Source organism: Nerophis ophidion, linkage group LG15, assembly GCF_033978795.1.
Source record: "Nerophis ophidion isolate RoL-2023_Sa linkage group LG15, RoL_Noph_v1.0, whole genome shotgun sequence".
NCBI lineage: Eukaryota > Metazoa > Chordata > Actinopteri > Syngnathiformes > Syngnathidae > Nerophis > Nerophis ophidion.
This window is the reverse complement of record NC_084625.1, coordinates 14,915,823-14,937,639: the sequence shown is the minus strand read 5'-3', so window position 1 is coordinate 14,937,639 and position 21,817 is coordinate 14,915,823. Positions and strand designations below refer to the sequence as shown.

General features: G+C 40.0%; 1 protein-coding gene and 1 long non-coding RNA gene across 2 annotated transcripts in view; one reads left to right on the top strand and one right to left on the bottom strand.

Moving 5' to 3' along the window:
- Positions 1-21,817, bottom strand: part of LOC133569300 (cadherin-18) — a 257,158-nt gene that overhangs the window by 190,615 nt on the left and 44,726 nt on the right. The window contains exon 2 of the mRNA XM_061921528.1: positions 6,061-6,530. Within this exon, the coding sequence (XP_061777512.1) occupies positions 6,061-6,294 (234 nt within the window). The 5' untranslated portion in view covers positions 6,295-6,530. The remainder of the gene's footprint in view (positions 1-6,060; positions 6,531-21,817) is intronic.
- The window catches only part of LOC133569301 (uncharacterized), a 186,541-nt gene continuing 176,695 nt past the window's right edge, over positions 11,972-21,817 (top strand). The window contains exons 1-2 of the long non-coding RNA XR_009809791.1: positions 11,972-12,064; positions 12,753-12,802. This is a non-coding gene — a long non-coding RNA (uncharacterized LOC133569301). The remainder of the gene's footprint in view (positions 12,065-12,752; positions 12,803-21,817) is intronic.

Below are 21,817 nucleotides of genomic sequence, written 5' to 3'. Positions count from 1 at the left end.
AAAGTGCCTTATTTTCGCTATCTTCGAAACCACTATCCATTTCCCTGTGACATCATACAGTGCTGCCAATGTAAACAACATGGCGGTTACCACAGCAAGATTTAGCGACATTAGCTCGGATTCAGACTCGGATTTCAGCGCCCTAAGCGATTCAACAGATTACGCATGTATTGAAACAGATGGTCGGAGTATGGAGGCAGATAGCGAAAACGAAGTTGAAGAAGAAATTGAAGCTATTGAGCGAATAGCTATTGACGCTATTCGGCCATAGCGTGCGTGTACCTAATGAAGTGGCCCATAGCATGGCTGCCTTGTTAGCATCGCCGGTAAAATGTGCGGACCAAACGATCAGGACTTTCGCATCTTGTGACACTGGAGCAACTTAAATCCGCCGATTGGTAAGTGTTTGTTTTGCATTAAATGTGGGTATCTAGTTTCAAATGTACATACAGCTAGCGTAAATAGCATGTTAGCATCGATTAACGTAGCATGTTAGCATCGATTAGCTGGCAGTCATGCCGTGACCAAATATGTCTGATTAGCACATAAGTCAACAACATCAACAAAACTCACCTTTGTGATTTCGTTGACTTAATCGTTGCAAATGCATCTGCAGGTTATCCATACATCTCTGTGCCATGTCTGTCTTAGCATCGCCGGACACTCTGGTACATTCAATGGGGGTCTGGCGGCAGATTTCTTGCCAGTGGTGCAACTTGAATCCCTCCCTGTTAGTGTTGTTACACCCTCCGACAACACACCCACGAGGCATGATGTCTCCAAGGTTCCAAAAAATAGTCGAAAAAACGGAAAATAACAGAGCTGAGACCCGGTGTTTGTAATGTGAAAATGAAAATGGCGGGTGTGTTACCTCGGTGACGTCACGTTCTGACGTCATCGCTACAAGAGCGATAAACAGAAAGGCGTTTAATTTGCCAAAATTCACCCATTTAGAGTTCGGAAATCGGTTAAAAAAATACATGGTCTTTTTTCTGCAACATCAAGGTATATATTGACGCTTACATAGGTTTGGTGATAATGTTCCCCGTTAAATACTACCACAAAGGCTGCGACGGCAAAAGAAGGCTGCAGCAGAAAAGGTTCCCCGGTCGTCTTGGACTCCATGCCACTGGATTCTTCATTCATCTCTCCATGGAGCTTTTTTAAAAATGTATGGAAATGGAATTGGGTGAAAAATATATGTTTTGTTTTTATATGGTTTCTGTAGGAGGACAAACACGACACACACCTTTATAATTGTTAGAAAGCCCGCAGTTTAATATTTTTGTGTCCATGCTTCACTGATGAGAGAATTTGGCGAGCGCCGTTTGGGCCTACTAATTCCAGCGGCCCTTGAACTCACCGTTGTGTGGACTGTGACTCAACAGTTTATTTACATGTATAACTTTCTCTGAAGCTTCCACAGAAAGACGTGTTTAATGCAACTCCTTCTTTGTCTAATTTTTTCCACCAAACGTTTTATACTGTGCGTGAATGCACAAAGATGGGCTTTGTTGATATTATTGTTAAGGAGTGCTAATCAGCCATATTTGGTCATTACATGACTGCAAGCTAATTAGGCTAGCTGTATGTTTGTAGGTATATATGAGCTCATTTAATTTCCTTTACTTAGGTCCTCTGGGTATTTAGTTTATTTTTCCATGTTTCATGACACATCTGTATGTAATATTGGCTGCATTTCTGGTAGTTGTTATTATGCCGTGTTGTTCCAGACCACAGCAAACGTTAGCCAGCCTGCAAAGATTGTAATAAATCCACTAGAAGAAGACAGCCTTCCTTCAACTTGGAAACACACTGCTATACCTTCGGTCATTCGACGACAGTCATTTCCAGGAGTTGTCTCACCCTCTGAGAAGTTTTACTAGTGTTTTCCAATGTTGTAAAAATGCGTAGACATTTTTTACATCAACATTTGCGTGAGCCTGTGACACAAAGTCGTTTTGATAGTAGGTTAACATAGCTAGTATAGACACTTACATCATGTGTTTCCTTCATTATATATATATATATATATATATATATATATATATATAAAAGGCTTTTTCATTTTTTGCGGCTCCAGACGGATTACTTTTTTGTATTTTGGTTGTATTATATATAATATTATAAACATCCTGTTATATTATTGCATATTATATTGCCTAAATGTATTCTAATCATTCTTTGTATGTGTTCCCTTTAGACCACACACACACCCCACACACACCTATACCACATTTGTTCAACTATACCTTTAAAGAGTGCCTGAAAGCCTCTCTGTGCCCGACTCCCTGACCAGAGTCCTTGTCCTAAGAAGATATCAGACCAGCATTCTGCATCCAGAGTAACCTACTCTATCACAGACATTAAAAGAGCAGAGCTGATGCAACCAGGCACTTCTACACCAAGCCACAAAAGTAAAACAACTTAAAAAAAAAAGAAATAAAAAACATATACACTGCCATCGAGCAGACCCAACAAAGCAACGGAGAGAGCCGACTCCACCCCTGGCCGCCCACCAACTCTCGGCCCGTGTCCAGTCCGCATGTATGAGCGAGGATACGTCCAAGGAGACCCACTCATTCACCCAAGACCAACCTACTTAGATGTCTAGTGGTTAGAGTGTCCGGCCTGAGATTGGTAAGTTGTGAGTTCAAACCCCGGCCGAGTCATACCTGCCATTTTGTGGTTTGTAAACTCAGTTTTCTCTTGTTGGTGCAGCAGACCTGTCTCTTGCATTTGGTCTTCCTCAGAGTTCCTGTGTTTCCTGTGGGCGGAGCTGCAAGACGTGCACAGCTGTATCTAATTACACCAGCACACTGTGTTCGGATGAAGACTCCTAGACTCCTTGTATTTTTGCCTCCTACCTTCTTGACTATTCCCTGTGCCATCCAGCGTGGTTTGCACCTTGTAGTTTGCACGTCTTGCAACTTCAACCCTAGTTAGTTTGTAGTTTAGCTTCAGTTCTTTTTATCACGGTGCTTTTTTTGTGTTCTCCTTTTTCCCATCGTCCCTTTTTGTTACGTTCAAGTTTTGGATCATTGTTGTGATTTACTTTCCTTTTTGTGAAGTAAAGAACTATTTACTCTCAATTCCATCTGCATCCTTGGTTTCCTCTGTTCCACTGCTAGTTTAACTGTGACAATACCAAAGACTATAAAAATGGGACCCATTACCTCCCTGCTTGGCACTCTGAATCAAGGGTTGGAATTGGGGCTTAAATCACCAGAAATTATTCCCGGGCGTGTCCACCGCTGCTGCTCACTGCTCCCCTCACCTCCCAGTGGGTGAACAAGGGGATGGGTCAAATGCAGAGGACAAATTTCCCCACACCTAGTGTGTGTGTGTGTGACTACCATTGGTACTTTAACTTTAACTTTAAAGTAACCAACAACAGAGCATTTTTTGCCGTTGGGATTTTGTCCTAAACATGTTTTGGACTACAATCGATCTTATATAAATGAAAAATGGCTGACTCGCGCATGTTCGGGTGTATTTCCACCACACATCAAATTCCAAACCTGTCGTTCGGAGGAAGTATGAAGGAATGCAAGACTTACATTTTACATTTTCACTGTCACGCTCATGGGATCATGTTTTGTTTTTGTCATCCATCCATCCATCCATCATCTTCCGCTTATCCGAGGTCGGGTCGCGGGGGCAACAGCCTAAGCAGGGAAACCCAGACTTCTCTCTCCCCAGCCACTTCGTCTAGCTCTTCCCGAGGGATCCCGAGGCGTTCCCAGGCCAGCCGGGAGACATAGTCTTCCCAACGTGTCCTGGGTCTTCCCCGTGGCCTCCTACCGGTTGGACGTGCCCTAAACACCACCCTAGGGAGGCGTTCGGGTGGCATCCTGACCAGATGCCCGAACCACCTCATCTGGCTCCTCTCGATGTGAAGGAGCAGCGGCTTTACTTTGAGTCCCTCCCGGATGGCAGAGCTTCTCACCCTATCTCTAAGGGAGAGTCCCGCCACCCGGCGGAGGAAACTCATTTCGGCCGCTTGTACCCGTTATCTTATCTTTTCGGTCATGACCCAAAGCTCATGACCATAGGTGAGGATGGGAACGTAGATCGACCGGTAAATTGAGAGCTTTGCCTTCCGGCTCAGCTCCTTCTTCACCACAACGGATCGGTACAACGTCCGCATTACTGAAGACGCCGCACCGATCCGCCTGTCGATCTCACGATCCACTCTTCCCCCACTCGTGAACAAGACTCCTAGGTACTTGAACTCCTCCACTTAGGGCAGCGTCTCCTCCCCAACCCGGAGATGGCATTCCACCCTTTTCCGGGCGAGAACCATGGACTCGGACTTGGAGGTGCTGATTCTCATTCCGGTCGCTTCACATTCGGCTGCGAACCGATCCAGCGAGAGCTGAAGATCCCGGTCAGATGAAGCCATCAGGACCACATCATCTGCAAAAAGCAGATACCTAATCCTGCGGTCACCAAACCGGAACCCCTCAACGCCTTGACTGCGCCTAGAAATTCTGTCCATAAAAGTTATGAACAGAATCGGTGACAAAGGACAGCCTTGGCGGAGTCCAACCCTCACTGGAAATGTGTTCGACTTACTGCCGGCAATGCGGACCAAGCTCTGGCACTGATCGTACAGGGAACGGACCGCCACAATAAGACAGTCCGATACCCCATACTCTCTGAGCACTCCCCACAGGACTTCCCGAGGGACACGGTCGAATGCCTTCTCCAAGTTTTTGTCATGTTTGGATTTATTTTTTGGGACAATCAGTTCCTGTTCCTGCACTTCCTTGTTTGTTTTATTACCATAGCAACTCATTCGTTTTCACCTTGCCCTCATGTCACACCCCTGTCCTCATGTCTCACACCTGTTTGCAATTATCATGTCTATTATTTAAACCGAAAAGTGGCCAGGAAGTCAGGCTGGCGACTTTATACTTCAACTCCATTCATGCCAAGCCATGCTGTTTAATCATTCTGTCCATGCCACGTACGTTTTTGGTTTGTTTAGTTTTGCCTTCGTGCTTTGTCTGTTTTCATGGACAAGTGTTTGTACCTCCTTGTGAGCGCCTTTTGTTTGCCTTTTTTGAGTTATAGTGTTAAAAATAAATATGTACCTTCATTCACGCCTTGCTCGTGCCAATTTTCCTTTGTGTCGGGAAAAAACAATCCATGTCATAGTCCAAGTCCTGACATTCGGGACCTATGCAGATCCCAAATACACAACAGCAGGTACCGATAGGTAAGAAAAGTTGGTTTTGCATTATCCATCCATTTTCTACTGCTTGTCCCAGTCGCGGGGGTTGCTGGAGCCTATCTCAGCTGCACTCTGGCGGAAGGCGGCGTACACCCTGGACAAGTCACTACCTCAACTCAGGGCCAACACAGACAGACAACATTCACACCTGAGTGTTGCCAATCACCTTAACCCCAGGTGCATGTCTTTGGAGGTGGGAGAAGTGAAATGAAGTGAATTATATTTATATAGCGCTTTTCTCTAGTGACTCAAAGCGCTTTTACATAGTGGAACCGAATATCTAAGTTATATTTAAACCAGCGTGGTTGGCACTGGGAGGAGGTGGGTAAAGTGTCTTGCCCAAACACACAACGGAAGAAGCGGGGATCGAACCTGGAACCCTCAAGTTGCTGGCACGGACACTCTAACAACCGAGCTATGCAAACTCCACACAGAAAGTTCCCGAGCCCCTGGATCAAACCCGTATTGTGAGGCACACGCACTAACCCCTCCTCCACCGTGCCATTATAAGGCTCCTTTAATGCTTCAGTCACACGCAGGATTCTCACAAGAATGAGTCAAAAATACAACTTTTCCTAAATTCTCCTACGACATCAAATCTGGGTTGGCATCCCGAGGAGTTCCGATAACTTTGTAGCTTGTTAATCAGACGGAATAAAACATCCCTGCCATTATTGTGGGAGGAAATCTGCCAAATTTGTGAACAACAACAACACCCGCAAATGAGGACCGCATTTACATATCAGAGGACAAGAACGCCGAGGATGCAGTTTAGCGCCTGAACACAGCACGGCCCCACTTTGCGCCCCTGGGCTTCTTACCTTCCCCACGTACTGCTCCTCCGTCCCCATGTGTTCTTCTAAAACAAAGAATTGGTTCCAGATCCAGCCCCGTTTGGGCCTGTGGTGCACCTCCGTCTCCCCGGTCTGGTTCTTAGTCTGGCCCCTGGCGAGCACCTTGGCGGGGGGCGGGTGGTGGCCGGCCCCGTCGGCCCTCTGGATGAAGCAGAGGCAGACCAGGACGGGGCAGAGACGGGAGGTGGCGGGGATCCTCATGGCGGCGTCCCCGTAAAGGTTATCCCAAGGCTCCCAGGCGGTGGTAAGCTCCTCCCGCCGCCGCCGTCGCAGCAGCCGCCACCGCAAAACTTTAAATCCAAGCTACGACGAGAAGAACGGTCCGAGTAAATCCAGGAGAGGTCATGGCCAGGAAGCTACGACACGTTTACATTATGGAACTCCCCAGATGGAGGTGGGCACTTCTCGCGGTGGCGGAGGTTAATCCCGAAGATTTCCTAGGACAGAGCAAACAGAAACAGAGTCAGGGATTATCTTGATGGATATTACGGGCTAAATTTCCACCAATTAAATTGCGACGTGCAGATAAGCATGTGCGGGGCTCTTTAGCGCCGCCCTAGTGGATCTATGGAGCTTTTTCAAAACTGTACAGTGGGGCAAAAAAGTATTTAGTCAGATTGTGCAAGTTCTCCCACTTAAAATGATGACAGAGGTCTGTAATTTTCATCATAGGTACACTTCAACTGTGAGACAGAATGGGGAAAAAAAATCCAGGAATTCATATTGTAGGAATTGTAAAGAATTTATTTGTAAATTATGGTGGAAAATAAGTATTTGGTCAACCATTCAAAGCTCTCACTGATGGAAGGAGGTTTTGGCTCAAAATCTCACGATACATGGCCCCATTCATTCTTTCCTTAACACGGATCAATCGTCCTGTCCCCTTAGCAGAAAAAAAGCCCCAAAGCATGATGTTTCCACCCCCATGCTTCACAGTAGGTATGGTGTTCTTGGGATGCAACTCAGAGTTGGGCTGGCTGCAGACAGAGCTTCAGAAACTAGTTGATGTCATACAAAAGTATTCTTCTTCTCAAGAACGATCAAAGTTGAGTTCATACCAAAAAGTTCTATTTTGGTTCATCTGACCACATGACATTCTCCCAATCCTCTGCTGTTCATCCATGTATCCATTTTGGTACAAACTCAACTCGTCGTGTTTGGAGGAAGAAGAATACAGAGTTGTATATATATATATATATATATATATACACACCACAATTTCTTCAGTCGGCTTGTATATATATATATCCATCCATTTTCTACCGCTTATTTGTGGTTGGGGGCGGGGTGTTGGGGCCGTGGTTAGGAAGGGAGGAGTATATTTACAGCTGTCCATCCATCCATTTCCTACCGCTTATTGCCTTTGGGGTCGCGGAGGGCGCTGGTGCCTATCTCAGCTACAATCGGGCAGAAGGCGGCGTACACCCTGGACAAGTCGCCACCTCATTGCAGGGAGATATATATATATATTTATATATATATATATGTATATATATATATATATATATATATATAAATAAATAAATGGGTTGTACTTGTATAGCGTTTTTCTACCTTCAAGGTACTCAAAGCGCTTTGACACTACTTCCACATTTACCCATTCACACACACATTCACACACTGATGGAGGGAGCTGCCATGCAAGGCGCTAACTAGCACCCATCAGGAGCAAGGACACAACGGACAAGACAAAGTTGATACTAGGTGGGGTTTGAACCAGGGACCCTTGGGTTGCGCACGGCCACTCCTCCACTGCGCCACGCCGTCCCATATATATATATATATATATATATATATATATATATATATATATATATATATATATATATATATATATATAAATGATAAATGGGTTGTACTTGTATAGCGCTTTTCTACCTTCAAGGTACTCAAAGCGCTTTGACACTACTTCCACATTTACCCATTCACACACACATTCACACACTGATGGAGGGAGCTGCCATGCAAGGCGCCAACCAGCACCCATCAGGAGCAAGGGTGAAGTGTCTTGCTCAGGACACAACGGGCGTGACGAGGTTGGTACTAGGTGGGAATTGAACCAGGGACGCTCGGGTTGCGCACGGCCACTCTCCCCACTGCGCCATATATATATATATATATATATACATCCATCCATTTTCTACCGCTTATTCCCTTTTTTGGGGTCGCATATATATATATATATAGTGGGTACGGGAAGTATTCAGACCCCCTTAAATGTTTTACACTTTGTTAAATTGCAGCCATGTACTAAAATCATTTAAGTTCCTTTTTTTTTCCTTTTAATGTACACACAGCACACCATATTGACAGAAAAACACAGAATTGTAGACATTTTTACAGATTTATTAAAAAAGAAAAACTGAAATATCACATCAAAAGTTTAGATACACTTGTAAAGTGTATCTAAATTCAGTAGAAGCATTTAAGTCTCACCTTAAAACTCATTTGTATACTCCAGCCTTTAAATAGACTCCCTTTTTAGACCAGTTGATCTGCCGTTTCTTTTCTTTTTCTCCTATAAATGATGTCCCACTCTCCCTTGTGGAGGGGGTCCGGTCTGATCCAGTGGCCATGTACTGCTTGCCTGTGTATCGGCTGGGGACCTCTCTGCGCTGCTGATCCGCCTCCGCTTGGGATGGTTTCCTGCTGGCTCCGCTGTGAACGGGACTCTCGCTGCTGTGTTGGATCCGCTTTGAACTGGACTCTCGCGACTGTGTTAGATCCATTATGGATTGAACTTTCACAGTATCATGTTAGACCCGCTCGACATCCATTGCTTTCCTCCTCTCCAAGGTTCTCATAGTCATCATTGTCACCGACGTCCCACTGGGTGTGAGTTTTCCTTGCCCTTATGTGGGCCTACCGAGGATGTCGTAGTGGTTCGTGTTGTGGTTTGTGCAGCCCTTTGAGACACTAGTGATTTAGGGCTATATAAGTAATCATTGATTGATTGATTGATTGAAAGAACATAATGTCATGGCTGTCTTGAGTTTCCAATCATTTGTACAACTCTTATTTTTTTGGTGATAGAGTGATTGGAGCGCATACTTGTTGGTCACAAAAAACCTTAGTTTTTTTATGTATTTATTATGGGTCTACTGAACATGTGACCAAATTTGCTGGGTCAAAAGTATACATACAGCAATGTTAATATTTGCTTACATGTCCTTTGGCAAGTTTCACTGCAATAAGGCGCTTTTGATAGCCATCCACAAGCTTCTGGTTGAATTTTTGACCACTCTTCTAGACAAAATTGGTGCAGTTCAACTAAATTTGTGGGTTTTCTGACATGGACTTGTTTCTTCAGCATTGTCCACACGTTTAAGTCAGGACTTTGGGAAGGACGTTCTAAAACCTTCATTCTAGCCTGATTTAGCCATTCCTTTACCACTTTTGACATGTGTTTGGGGTCATTGTCCTGTTGGAACACCCAACTGCGCCCAAGACCCAACCTCCGGGCTGATGATTTTAGGTTGTCCTGAAGAATTTGGAGGAAATATTCCTTGGGCACCCTACAATTAAATTTGATTCTTGGGGGGTAACGATTAGATTCAGAATCAATTATTGATTAAAAATCAATACTTTTTTAATAACATTGGGTACTAATTCTTTGAATAACTACATTTCTCAATAAAATAAATAAACAGCTCTGATAAATTTCTATATTATTCAAAAAAAAACTGGTTTTGTTTATGAAAATGCTTCCCAAACATTTAATAAAGTCAAAAACAAATAAGGCATCAGGAAAAGTATCCCACATTTTTATTTTCTAAACTAAATCTGTACTGCAGATATCATCTTCATCAGGGTGTGGATCCGGCCCACAAACAGGTTTTATCCGGCCCACAAGATGAGTTTGCTTAGTATACAAATGAACCTGAATAAACTGCTGTTCTAAATGTGTCCACTCGATGTCGCTATACCAATTCTTGGTATCCATATGTAGATGATGCTACATATGTACAAAATAAACCACATGATGGAAAATGATCAAACTACATAAACAACATCCTGTAATTTGGTTTTGATTTAATTATTTTATCTTGATAGATTGAAAATGAACATCAAAGAGTTGACTGATGAACATTATCACATAATTTATTCAGAAAACATACATAAATAGATTGGTATTTACCGCGACATGTAAGTGTAAAAGAAAAACCCAAAAACATTATGATTTGTACATTTTCAGAATGTGCTTGTTCTACTTTTAAACAAAGAAAACAGTCTGAAATTGTCTTTATTTTTAAGTTATCATGCCATGATTTTACCAGTCCGACCCGCTTGGGAGTAGATTTTTCCCCATCTGGCCCCCGATCTGAAATGAGTGTGACCCACCCACATAATTTGCCTTAAAAAAAAAAATAAAATAAATAAAATAAAAAATTAAAAATATATATATATACATTTGTATATATATATATATATATATATATATATATATATATATATATATATATATATATATATATATATATATATATATATATATATATAAAATCTATAACTATTAGGGGTGTCAAAAAAAATAAATTTTTAAAAGAAATGCGATTCTCACCTGAAGCGATTCTCAATCGATTGAAAAAAAAAATCGATTAATATATATATATATATATATATATATTATATAATTTTTTTTTTTCTTCCCAGCATCCCCCACAACCCCGAACGGGACAAGCGGTAGAAAATGGATGGATGGTCTTTTATGTGTGTGTATGTGTGTGTGTGTGTATATATATATATATATATAATATATATATATATACCGTATTTCCTTGAATTGCTGGGTCAAACATGCTTCCCAAAATAATTAGTGCATGCTTAGTATTACCGCCTGGTCAAACTCGTGACATCAGGAGTGACACTTCCCCTGTCATCATTTTCAAAATGGAGGAGGCTGATTTCAATACCGGTAATTTGAAATCGCTTAAAGGGAAGAAGATAAGAGCCATTCAGTAGGATTTAAAGTCCAAGCTTACATCACACTCAAGTTTTTACTGCATACCTTTGGTAAGTGCCGGAGTGAGAAGAGGTGTTAAAATAATGAGCGCATGCTTACTTTTACCACATGCCTTTGGTAAGCGCAGGAGTGAGAATAGGGTTTAAATTAATTAGCCCCCCGGCGGCAATTCAAGGAAATACAATACTTTTTTTTTTATTTTATTTTTTTTAAATCGATTTAAATTTGTGTATATATATATCTATCAGTGTTTCCCACAGGTCAGGCATCTATTTGTGGTGGTCTGGTCGGGTGGGGGGTATCGGGCAGCGGCGGCAACGGCGGTAGTGGCTCTAGCGGCGGCAGCGGCGGCGATGACCAAGAAGAACGCGGAGTTGGAATATAACTACAGCACTTTATGGACATATTTATATACATATTTATATAATATTTACATATTTATATAATATGTAACTACAAGCTCCATTCACAGACAGAGTCCCATTGCTTTTATGAACGGGCGAGCGAGTCAAAAGCCGAAAAAAATTAAAATAAAACAATATGTTTAATTTTTTTATTTATTTATTTTTATTTGCGGTGCCCGTAATTCTTTCGTGGCGGGCCGCCACAAAAAAATGAATGTGTGGGAATATATATATATATATAAAAACATTTTTAAAATCGATTTTTCATTATTTTTTTATACATTAAGAATCGTTTCAGGTGAGAATCGCGTTTCTTTTGAAAATCTATTTTTTTGACACCCCTAATAAGTATAGTTGCTCTATTTGTTTTTGAAAATATTTATTTACAATTCAAATACATTGAATACAAATAAAATATAAAACACATTAATTCCTTCATTATTTACATTTATAGAATTTCTTTCTGTTTTAGTTTTTATATGCTTGTTATCAGATGCTGGTCGCATCTTCAACAGCATGTCAAGTGTTGAGGGGCCTGATGCCAAAATGGCCGCCCGATGCCAGTCAGCCTCATGGTGGAGGACATGCTGCATGCAACTCTCTGGTAAATACTGGCTCAATTCTCCTCTGTCGGCAGAAATAATGCACATGTGATGATTGAATTCATCTCCGACGCCTCGGATAATCCCGCGCTAGACGGCGTGCTTGTTAGCGCTATTAAGGAGGCGCCGCTCTCCTTGCTGTTGTTGATGATCGCAGATTCCTGCTGCCAGCTGCAACTTCCAGTCGGCTTAAAGCGGCCGAGGATAAACAGCCAGCAAACACGTGTAATCTGGGTGCAGATTGTCATCTGCATAGGTAAAGCAACACCCAAATCCCGCTTTTCCCCCATTAATGTGATTCCCCACACGAGGCGGCGAGCGTCGATAAGACAATTACTGGAGCGCTGCGGCGAGAATATATTTTCCGGTGGTTTCTCTTCGGGGCCTCCGAGGGGCTCTCCTCAATCAGTGGCCTAATTGTCTGATGATGGTGTTGCTGTTAAGTAAAATACGTTCGAGGGAGCAATGAAATCCGCGTTGTTGCACGGAGGTCATGTGACATCTCAGCGGCGAGATCCTTTTAACTTCCCGCTTTTGGGCAGGCAAATTGTGCAGGGGAGGCTTTGATGGAGCAGCCGGGTATCCAACATGGAGGTTACGTAACGGGGATGACATATTTTAAATGTAAGACAAAAACTTTTTTATAAAAAAGATCCACAAGTCACTTTTTTGTGTGTGTTTTCTTTCCAGAACCTTCTCATGTCACTGCAGCTTCTTAAATGGACCAGAACTTCTTTCATGTAAGTCACTTTTTTTTTTTTTAATAATATTTGCCAGATTTTGCCTAAACTTTAGTTTGTGCATCAACAGTAAACATTACTATAATTCAAAAAAATGGTTTGTGTGTATTTAAGTGGTCTTATGGTTATTTTTTTTTTTAATTATTTATATTATATCTATTTTTTGGTTTCATGTAAGTCGCTTTTTTTTTCTATGACTTTTGCCATATTTTGCTTCAACTTCAGTTTGTGCATCAACAGTAAACATTGCTGTCATTCAAAAAATGGTTTGTGTGTATTTAAGTGGTCTTCTCGTTCTTTTTTTTAAATTATTTATATTGTATTTATTTTTTGTTTCATGTAAGTCCCTTTTTTTTTTCAATAACTTTAGCCAGATTTTGCCTAAACTTCAGTTTGTGCATCAACAGTAAACATTGCTATAATTAAAAAAAATGGTTTGTGGGTATTTAAGTGGTCTTCTGGTTATTTTTTTTAATTATTATTTATATTGTATTTATTTTTTTGTTTCATGTAAGTCGCTTTTTTTTTTTCAATGACTTTTGCCATATTTTGCCTCAACTTCAGTTTGTGCATCAACAGTAAACATTGCTGTAATTCAAAAAATGTTTTTTGTGTATTTAAGTGGTCTTCTGGTTATTTTTTTTCATTATTTATATTGTATTTATTTTTTTGTTTCATGTAAGTCCCTTTTTTTTTTCAATAACTTTTGCCAGATTTTGCCTGAACTTCAGTTTGTGCATCAACAGTAAACATTGCTATAATTCCAAAAAATGGTTTGTGTGTATTTAAGTGGTCTTATGGTTATTTTTTTTAAAATTATTTATATTATATTTATTTTTTGGTTTCATGTAAGTCACTTTTTTTTTTCTATGACTTTTGCCATATTTTGCCTCAACTTCAGTTTGTGCATCAACAGTAAAAGTTGCTGTAATTCAAAAAATGGTTTGTGTGTATTTAAGTGGTCTTCTGATTTTTTTTTTTCCAATTATTTATATTGTATTTATTTTTTTGTGTCATGTAAGTCCTTTTTTTTTTTCAATAACTTTTGCCAGATTTTGCCTAAACCTCAGTTTATTAAACATTGAGGTAATTCAAAAAAATGGTTAGTGTGTATTTAAGTGGTCTTCTGGTTATTTTTTTTATTATTATTTATATTGTATTTATTTTTTTGTTTCATGTAAGTCGCTTTTTTTTTTTTTAAATAACTTTTGCCAGATTTGGCCTCAATTTTAATATGTCGTTTTTGCATCAGCAGCAAAGATTGCTGTATTTTTAAAAATTGTTTGTTTGCATTTCAAATGGTGTTGTGTTTTTTTTTTTCAAAATTTCAATTGTATTTATTTTTTTGTTTAATGGTGCGGTGACATTATTCCCAATGGCGGTATAGCTCGGGTGGTAGAGCAACTTGAGGGTTGCAGGTTCCATCCCCGCTTCCGCCGTCCTAGTCACTGCCGTTGTGTCCTTGGGCAAGACACTTTACCCACCTGCTCCCAGTGCCACCCACACTGGTTTAAATGTAACTTAGATATTGGGTTTCACTATGTAAAGCGCTTTGAGTCACTAGAGAAAAAGCGCTATATAAATATAATTAATTTCATTATTCAGACTTTGCATACAGACAGGTTCAAACAGTGGGGCAAAAAAGTATTTAGTCAGCCACCGATTGTGCAAGTTCTCCCACTTAAAATGATGACAGAGGTCTGTAATTTAAAAAAAAATCCAAGAATTCACATGGTAGGAATTTCAAAAAATGTTTTTGTCAATTATAGTGGAAAAGAAGTATTTGGTCAACCATTCAAAGCTCTCACTGATGGAAGGAGGTTTTGGCTCAAAATCTCACGATACATGGCCCCATTCATTCTTTCCTTAACACGGAGCAATCGTCCTGTCCCCTTAGCAGAAAAACAGCCCCAAAGCATGATGTTTCCACCCCCATGCTTCACAGTAGGTGTGGTGTTCTTGGGATGCAACTCAGTATTCTTCTTCCTCCAAACACGACGAGTTGAGTTTATACCAGAATGGATACATGGATGATACAGCAGAGGATTGGGAGAATGTCATGTGGTCAGATGAAACCAAAATAGAACATTTTGGTATAAACTCAATTTATCTTATTTATACATGTGTATATATATACATGGACTTGGAGAAGGCATTCGACCGTGTCCCTCGGGAAGTCCTGTGGGGAGTACTCAGAGAGTATGGGGTATCGGACTGTCTTATTGTGGCGGTCCGCTCCCTGTACGATCAGTGCCAGAGCTTGGTCCGCATTGCTGGCAGTAAGTCGAACACATTTCCAGTGAGGGTTGGACTCCGCCAAGGCTGTCCTTTGTCACCGATTCTGTTCATAACTTTTATGGACCGAATTCCTAGGCGCAGTCAAGGCGTTGAGGGGTTCCGGTTTGGTGACCGCAGGATTAGGTCTCTGCTTTTTGCAGATGATGTGGTCCTGATGGCTTCATCTGACCGGGATCTTCAGCTCTCGCTGGATCGGTTCGCAGCCGAGTGTGAAGCGACCGGAATGAGAATCAGCACCTCCAAGTCCGAGTCCAATGTTCTCGCCCGGAAAAGGGTGGAATGCCATCTCCGGGTTGGGGAGGAGACCCTGCCTCAAGTGGAGGAGTTCAAGTACCTAGGAGTCTTGTTCACGAGAGAGGGAAGAGTGGATCGTGAGATCGACAGGCGGATCGGTGCGGCGTCTTCAGTAATGCGGACGTTGTACCGATCTGTTGTGGTGAAGAAGGAGCTGAGCCGGAAGGCAAAGCTCTCAATTTACCGGTCGATCTACGTTCCCATCCTCACCTATGGTCATGAGCTTTGGGTCATGACCGAAAGGATAAGATCACGGGTACAAGCGGCCGAAATGAGTTTCCTCCGCCGTGTGGCGGGGCTCTCCCTTAGAGATAGGGTGAGAAGCTCTGCCATCCGGGAGGAACTCAAAGTAAAGCCGCTGCTCCTTCACATCGAGAGGAGCCAGATGAGGTGGTTCGGGCATCTGGTCAGGATGCCACCCGAACGCCTCCCGAGGGAGGTGTTTAGGGCACGTCCAACCGGTAGGAGGCCACGGGGAAGACCCAGGACACGTTGGGAAGACTATGTCTCCCGGTTGGCCTGGGAACGCCTCGGGATCCCCCGGGAAGAGCTAGACGAAGTGGCTGGGGAGAGGGAAGTCTGGGTTTCCCTGCTTAGGCTGTTGCCCCCGCGACCCGACCTCGGATAAGCGGAAGATGATGGATGGATATATATACATACATATAGTTATATTTTCTTTATTTAATTTGTCGATGTATGCAATTTCAATCACTTATTTCACCACTTTTTTATTATTATTTTTTAACATGTCCGAATTTTGCCTTCCTGGTGTGGATGAATGTGGTAAGAGTGTGTGGTTGGGCGAGGGGCAGGAAATCTGTCTTATTTTATTCTGTAAAAAAAAAAAATAATAATAATAAATCCCTATTTCCAATAGTAGGTTGTTTTTTTTCCAATTCCTACTGCCATATTTTTGAAGTGAGTTGTGCAACATAAAATGCGTCAAAGCGGGAACAGGTTTAACAAAATTCTGCTCACAGCATGACCCCCCTGGTTGTAACATCACAACGCTCTATTTTGGGCTTGGTGCACCTGAAGGCAGCATATATGTGTTTCCTCGTTTTTTTTTTTTTGCAGAAACCTCCAACTGTTTTTCTCAGGGGACCCGATCAGGATGATGCTCAATAATTTAACTACTCTCGTCTCGAGAGAATCCTGGATTGCATTATTATTATTATTTTTTTTTTAGTGTCATGGAGTGTTTTTGGTTCTTGTTTTGCTGCATCCAGTTTATGGCAAGGCCGTCTCTGTCAACCCCCCCCCCCCCCCCCCTCCCCAAAAAAGCACAATTTCTACTCTCTAGTCTGCTTTTTTATTCATGCAAATAAGACTTTAAAGTCATGTAAACAACTTCAATTGAACAAGACCGAGGCAGCAGTTGGACCAACAGTACTTAGTGGGGGGGGGCCCACCACCTGTGACGGACAATAAAAGACAGAGACATGCTTCAGTCCTGTTTCGAGGGGCTGTGGAGGGGGGGGACTGGTGTCCTGTAGCGACTGCTAACGGCGAATACGCCGCCGCATGCTGGGCGAGCACCGACGCCGCACGAAAGCATGGCCCGCATGTCACTGAACGACGGCAACGAGCACAGCACGAGACGCGCTTCCCTGTTCAGAGTGGACAAACATGGGAGCCACTTAAAAGCCCCCCCGCCGCCTGCTCGGACTTGTACTCGCATCACGTGCCGTATGAATGACCGACGCGGGGTCAAAAGTCACTTTCCTGGACTTGCTTCTGCGGATCTAGGGGTTGTCCTGATACCAATATGTTGGTGGCGGTACCAACATTTTATGCAATACTTTTCAAAATAAAGGGGGTCGCCCCAAAAAATATTGGCTTTATTATAACAGAAAATCTTTGGATATATTAAATGTATGTTTCTCATTGCAATCAAAGTTGGATCATGACATATTCTGGTTTTGCTCTGTTTTGTATCACATCCTTGTAGTATTTGATTCCTTATTTCCTGGTGGCACTTCCTGTTTTGTTTCCGTTGTCATAGTAACCCATTTGTGTCACCTGCCTTTGGTTTTTCACACGCAGCTGCTTTGTGATTATCCCTTCTATTTAAGCCTGCCCTGTTATGTCTGTTCGGCATCGTGGGGCCGGGTTCGATTCCCTCGAGGATGCGTCGAAATAGAACACAGCAAAAGTAAGGTTTACCTATTTATTTGAATAACAAAAGGTGCTAGAAAACAAAAATACTGGAGCTAAGAAAAGGCAAACAAAAGACGCTAGGATAAACAAAGAGTAAACTAAACTGGCACATAGGCACACAAAGGGGAAAACAAAACATTTAGCATGTGAGCTGAGAAGGAATAAAATTGCGCAGCGTGAGAGCTCGCGAGAATACTACCGGAATTGCATGTAAGCAAAAGTGCAAAGCAGACGTACCGTTGTGTGAAAACAAACTAGAGTCCCAGGCAGAAGAATGAAAAGAGGAAGGCTTATAAAGGGAAGGTGATTAACAGAGAACAGGTGTGCAGGAACCGGGAGTAACAGCTGAAACTAATAAGTAACCATGGTGATGGACTAAACGGGAAATAAACGTATCAAACGGAGAATGAGAACAAAGATGGAAAAACAAACAATAATATGTGAAGATCCGAGTCACGAATCGCAACATGCCCTTGTTTTTCATTCGGTCTCGGATTCTCATTTGCTTCCATGCAACAGGTGACGTCGCTTGTGGTAAAGACTTTTGTGTACTATCGCTTCCACGCTTTTTTGTTGCTTTTCCCTAGCTCACATGCTAGCGCTTTGTGTTCTTTTTGTCTTTAGTGCCTTCGTGCAAGTATATTCTGTTCCTAGTCCGTTTTTATAGTTAAATAAATCATCATTCTTAGCTTCACGCTGTGTCCATCTCGATCTGCATCCACGAGAGAACAAAAAACACACAACGATGCCAGCAAAGCGTCACACAAAGACCGATTTAGGTCTTAAATAAAATAGTGAACATACTAGACATTTTGTCTTTTAGTAGTAAGTAAACAAACAAAGGCTCTTATTTCGGCTGTTGATTTAGTGTTGTCTCGATACCAATATTTTGGTACTTTTCTAAATAAAAGGGACCACAAAAAATGACATTATTGGCTTTATTTTAACAAAAAAAATCTTAGGGTACATTAAAAATATTTTTCTTATTGCAAGTTTGTCCTTAAATAAAATAGTGAACATACAAGACAATTTGTCTTTTAGTAGTAAGTAAACAAACAAAGGCTCTTATTTTGGCTGTTGACTTAGTGTTGTCCTGATCCCAATATTTTGGTACTTTTCTAAATAAAGGGAACCACAAAAAATGGCATTATTGGCTTTATTTTAACAAAAAAAATCTTAGGATACATTAAACATTTTTTTATTGTAGGTTTGTCCTTGAATAAAATAGTGAACATACAACACAATTTGTCTTTTAGTAGTAAGTAAACAAACAAAGGCTTTGGCGACTGACTTAGTGTTTCCACATTACCAATATTTTGGTACTGGTACCGGTACCAAAATGGATTTCGATACTTTTCGGTACTTTTCTAAATAAAGGGGACCACAAAAAATGGCATTATTGGCTTTATTTCAACACCAATAAATTCTTAGGGTACATTAAAATAGTGAACATACAAGGCAACTTTTATTTTAGTAGTAAGTAAGCAAACAAAGGCTCCTATTTTGGCTGCTGACTTAGTTTTGTCTCGATACCAATATTTTGGTACTGGTACCAGTACCAACTTTCATTTTGATACTTTTAGGTACTTTTCTAAATAAACGGTACCACAAGAAAAGTTAATATTGGCTTAATTTTAACAGAAAATATTATGATACATTATACTTATGTTTCTCATTGCAATTAAAGACCGATTATGGTCTTAAATAAAATAGTGAACATACTAGATAATTTGTCTTTTAGTAGTAAGTAAACAAAAAAAGGCTCCTATTTTGGCTGCTGACTTAGTTTTGTCTCGATACCAATATTTTGGTACTTTTCTAAATAAAGGGGACCACAAATATTGGCATTATTGGCTTTATTTTAACAAAAAATATCTTAGGGTACATTAAAAATATTTTTCCTATTGCAAGTTTGTCATTAAATAGAATAGTGAACATACAAGACAATTTGTCTTTTAGTAGTAAGTAAACAAACAAAGGCTCTTATTTTGGCTGCTGACTTAGTGTTGTCCCGATACCAATATTTTGGTACTGGTACCGGTACCAATATTTATTTTGATTCTTTTAGGTACTTTTCTAAATAAAGGGTACCACAAAAAAAGTTAATATTGGCTTAATTTTAACAGAAAATATTATGATATATTAAACTTTTGTTTCACATTGCAATTAAAGACCGATTTTGGTCTTAAATAAAATAGTGAACATACAAGAAAATTTGTCTTTTAGTAGTAAGTAAACAAACAAAGGCTCTTTTTTGGCTGTTGACTTAGTGTTGTCCCGATACCAATATTTTGGTACTGGTACCGGTACCAAAATGTATTTTGATTCTTTTAGGTACTTTTCTAAATAAAGGGGACCACAAAAAAAGTTAATATTGGCTTCATTTCAACAGAAAATCTTATGATACATTAAACTTATGTTTTTTCATTGCAATCAAAGACTGATTTTGGTCTTAAATAAAATAGTGAACATATTACAAATTTTGTCTTTTAGTAGTAAGTAAACAAACAAAGGCTCTTATTTTGGCTGTTGATTTAGTGTTGTCTCGATACCAATATTTTGGTACTTTTCTAAATAAAGGGGACCACAAAAAATGACATTATTGGCTTTATTTTAACAAAAAAAATCTTAGGGTACATTAAAAATATTTTTCTTATTGCAAGTTTGTCCTTAAATAAAATAGTGAACATACAAGACAATTTGTCTTTTGGTAGTAAGTAAACAAACAAAGGCTCTTATTTTGGCTGTTGACTTAGTGTTGTCTCGATACCAATATTTTGGTACCGATTATCCCTTCTATTTAAGCCTTGATACTACAATAAGAATTTATTTTGATTCTTTTAGGTACTTTTCTAAATAAAGGGGACCACAAAAAAAATTAATATTGGCTTAATTTTAACAGAAAATCTTATGATACATTATACTTATGTTTCTCATTGCAATCAAAGACCGATTTTGGTCTTGAATAAAATAGTGAACATACTAGATAATTTGTCTTTTAGTAGTAAGTAAACAAAAAAAGGGTCTTATTTTGGCTGCTGACTTAGTGTTGTCTCGATACCAATATTTTGGTACTTTTCTAAATAAAGGGGGCCACAAAAAATGGCATTATTGGCTTTATTTTAACAAAAAAAATCTTAGGGTACATTAAAGATATTTTTCTTATTGCAAGTTTGTCCTTAAATAAAATAGTGAACATACAAGACAATTTGTCTTTTAGTAGTAAGTAAACAAACAAAGGCTCTTATTTTAGCTGTTGACTTAGTGTTGTCTCGATACCAATATTTTGGTACTGGTACTAGTACCAAAATTTATTTTGGTTCTTTTAGGCACTTTTCTAAATAAAGGGTACCTCAAAAAAAGTTAATATTGGCTTCATTTTAACAGAAAATCTTATGATATATTAAATTTATGTTTCTCATTGCAATTAAAGACCGATTTTGGTCTTAAATAAAATAGTGAACATACTACATAATTTGTCTTTTAGTTGTAAGTAAACAAACAAAGGCTCGTATTTTGGCTGCTGACTTAGTGTTGTCTCGATACCAATATTTTGGTACGTTTCTAAATAAAGGGGACCACAAAAAATGGCATTATTGGCTTTATTTTAACCCAAAAAATCTTAGGATACATTAAAAAAATTTTTTATTGCAGGTTTGTCCCCTTGAATAAAATAGTGAACAAACAAGACTAATTGTCTTTTAGTAGTAAGTAAGAAAACAAACCTATTTTGGCTGCTGACTTAGTGTTGTTTCGATACCAATATTTTGGTACCGGTACCAAAATGTATTCCGATACTTTTCGGTACTTTTCTAAATAAAGGGAACCACAAAAATTGGCATTATTGGCTTTATTTCAACCAAAAAAAAAAATCTTAGGGTACATTAAACATATTTGTATTATTGCAAGTTTGTCCTTAAATGAAATAGTGCTGACATATGCAGTAACATGTTGTCATTTTTCATTCTATTATTTTATCAACATTATACGGGACAAACTGTAAAAAATAATTATTGATGTTCTTGTTCATTTACTGTTAATACCTGCTTAATTTCCCTTTTAACATGTCCTAGCCACACTCCTGTTAAAATGTAATAATCACTTATTCTTCTATTGTTTGATACTTTGCATTAGTTTTGGATGATACCACAAATTTGGGTATCGATCCGATACCAAGTCGTCACAGGATCATACATTTGGTCATATTCAAAGTCCTCAGGTGTCCAGGGACATCTTTCCTTTGTTTATTAACATCTTATACAT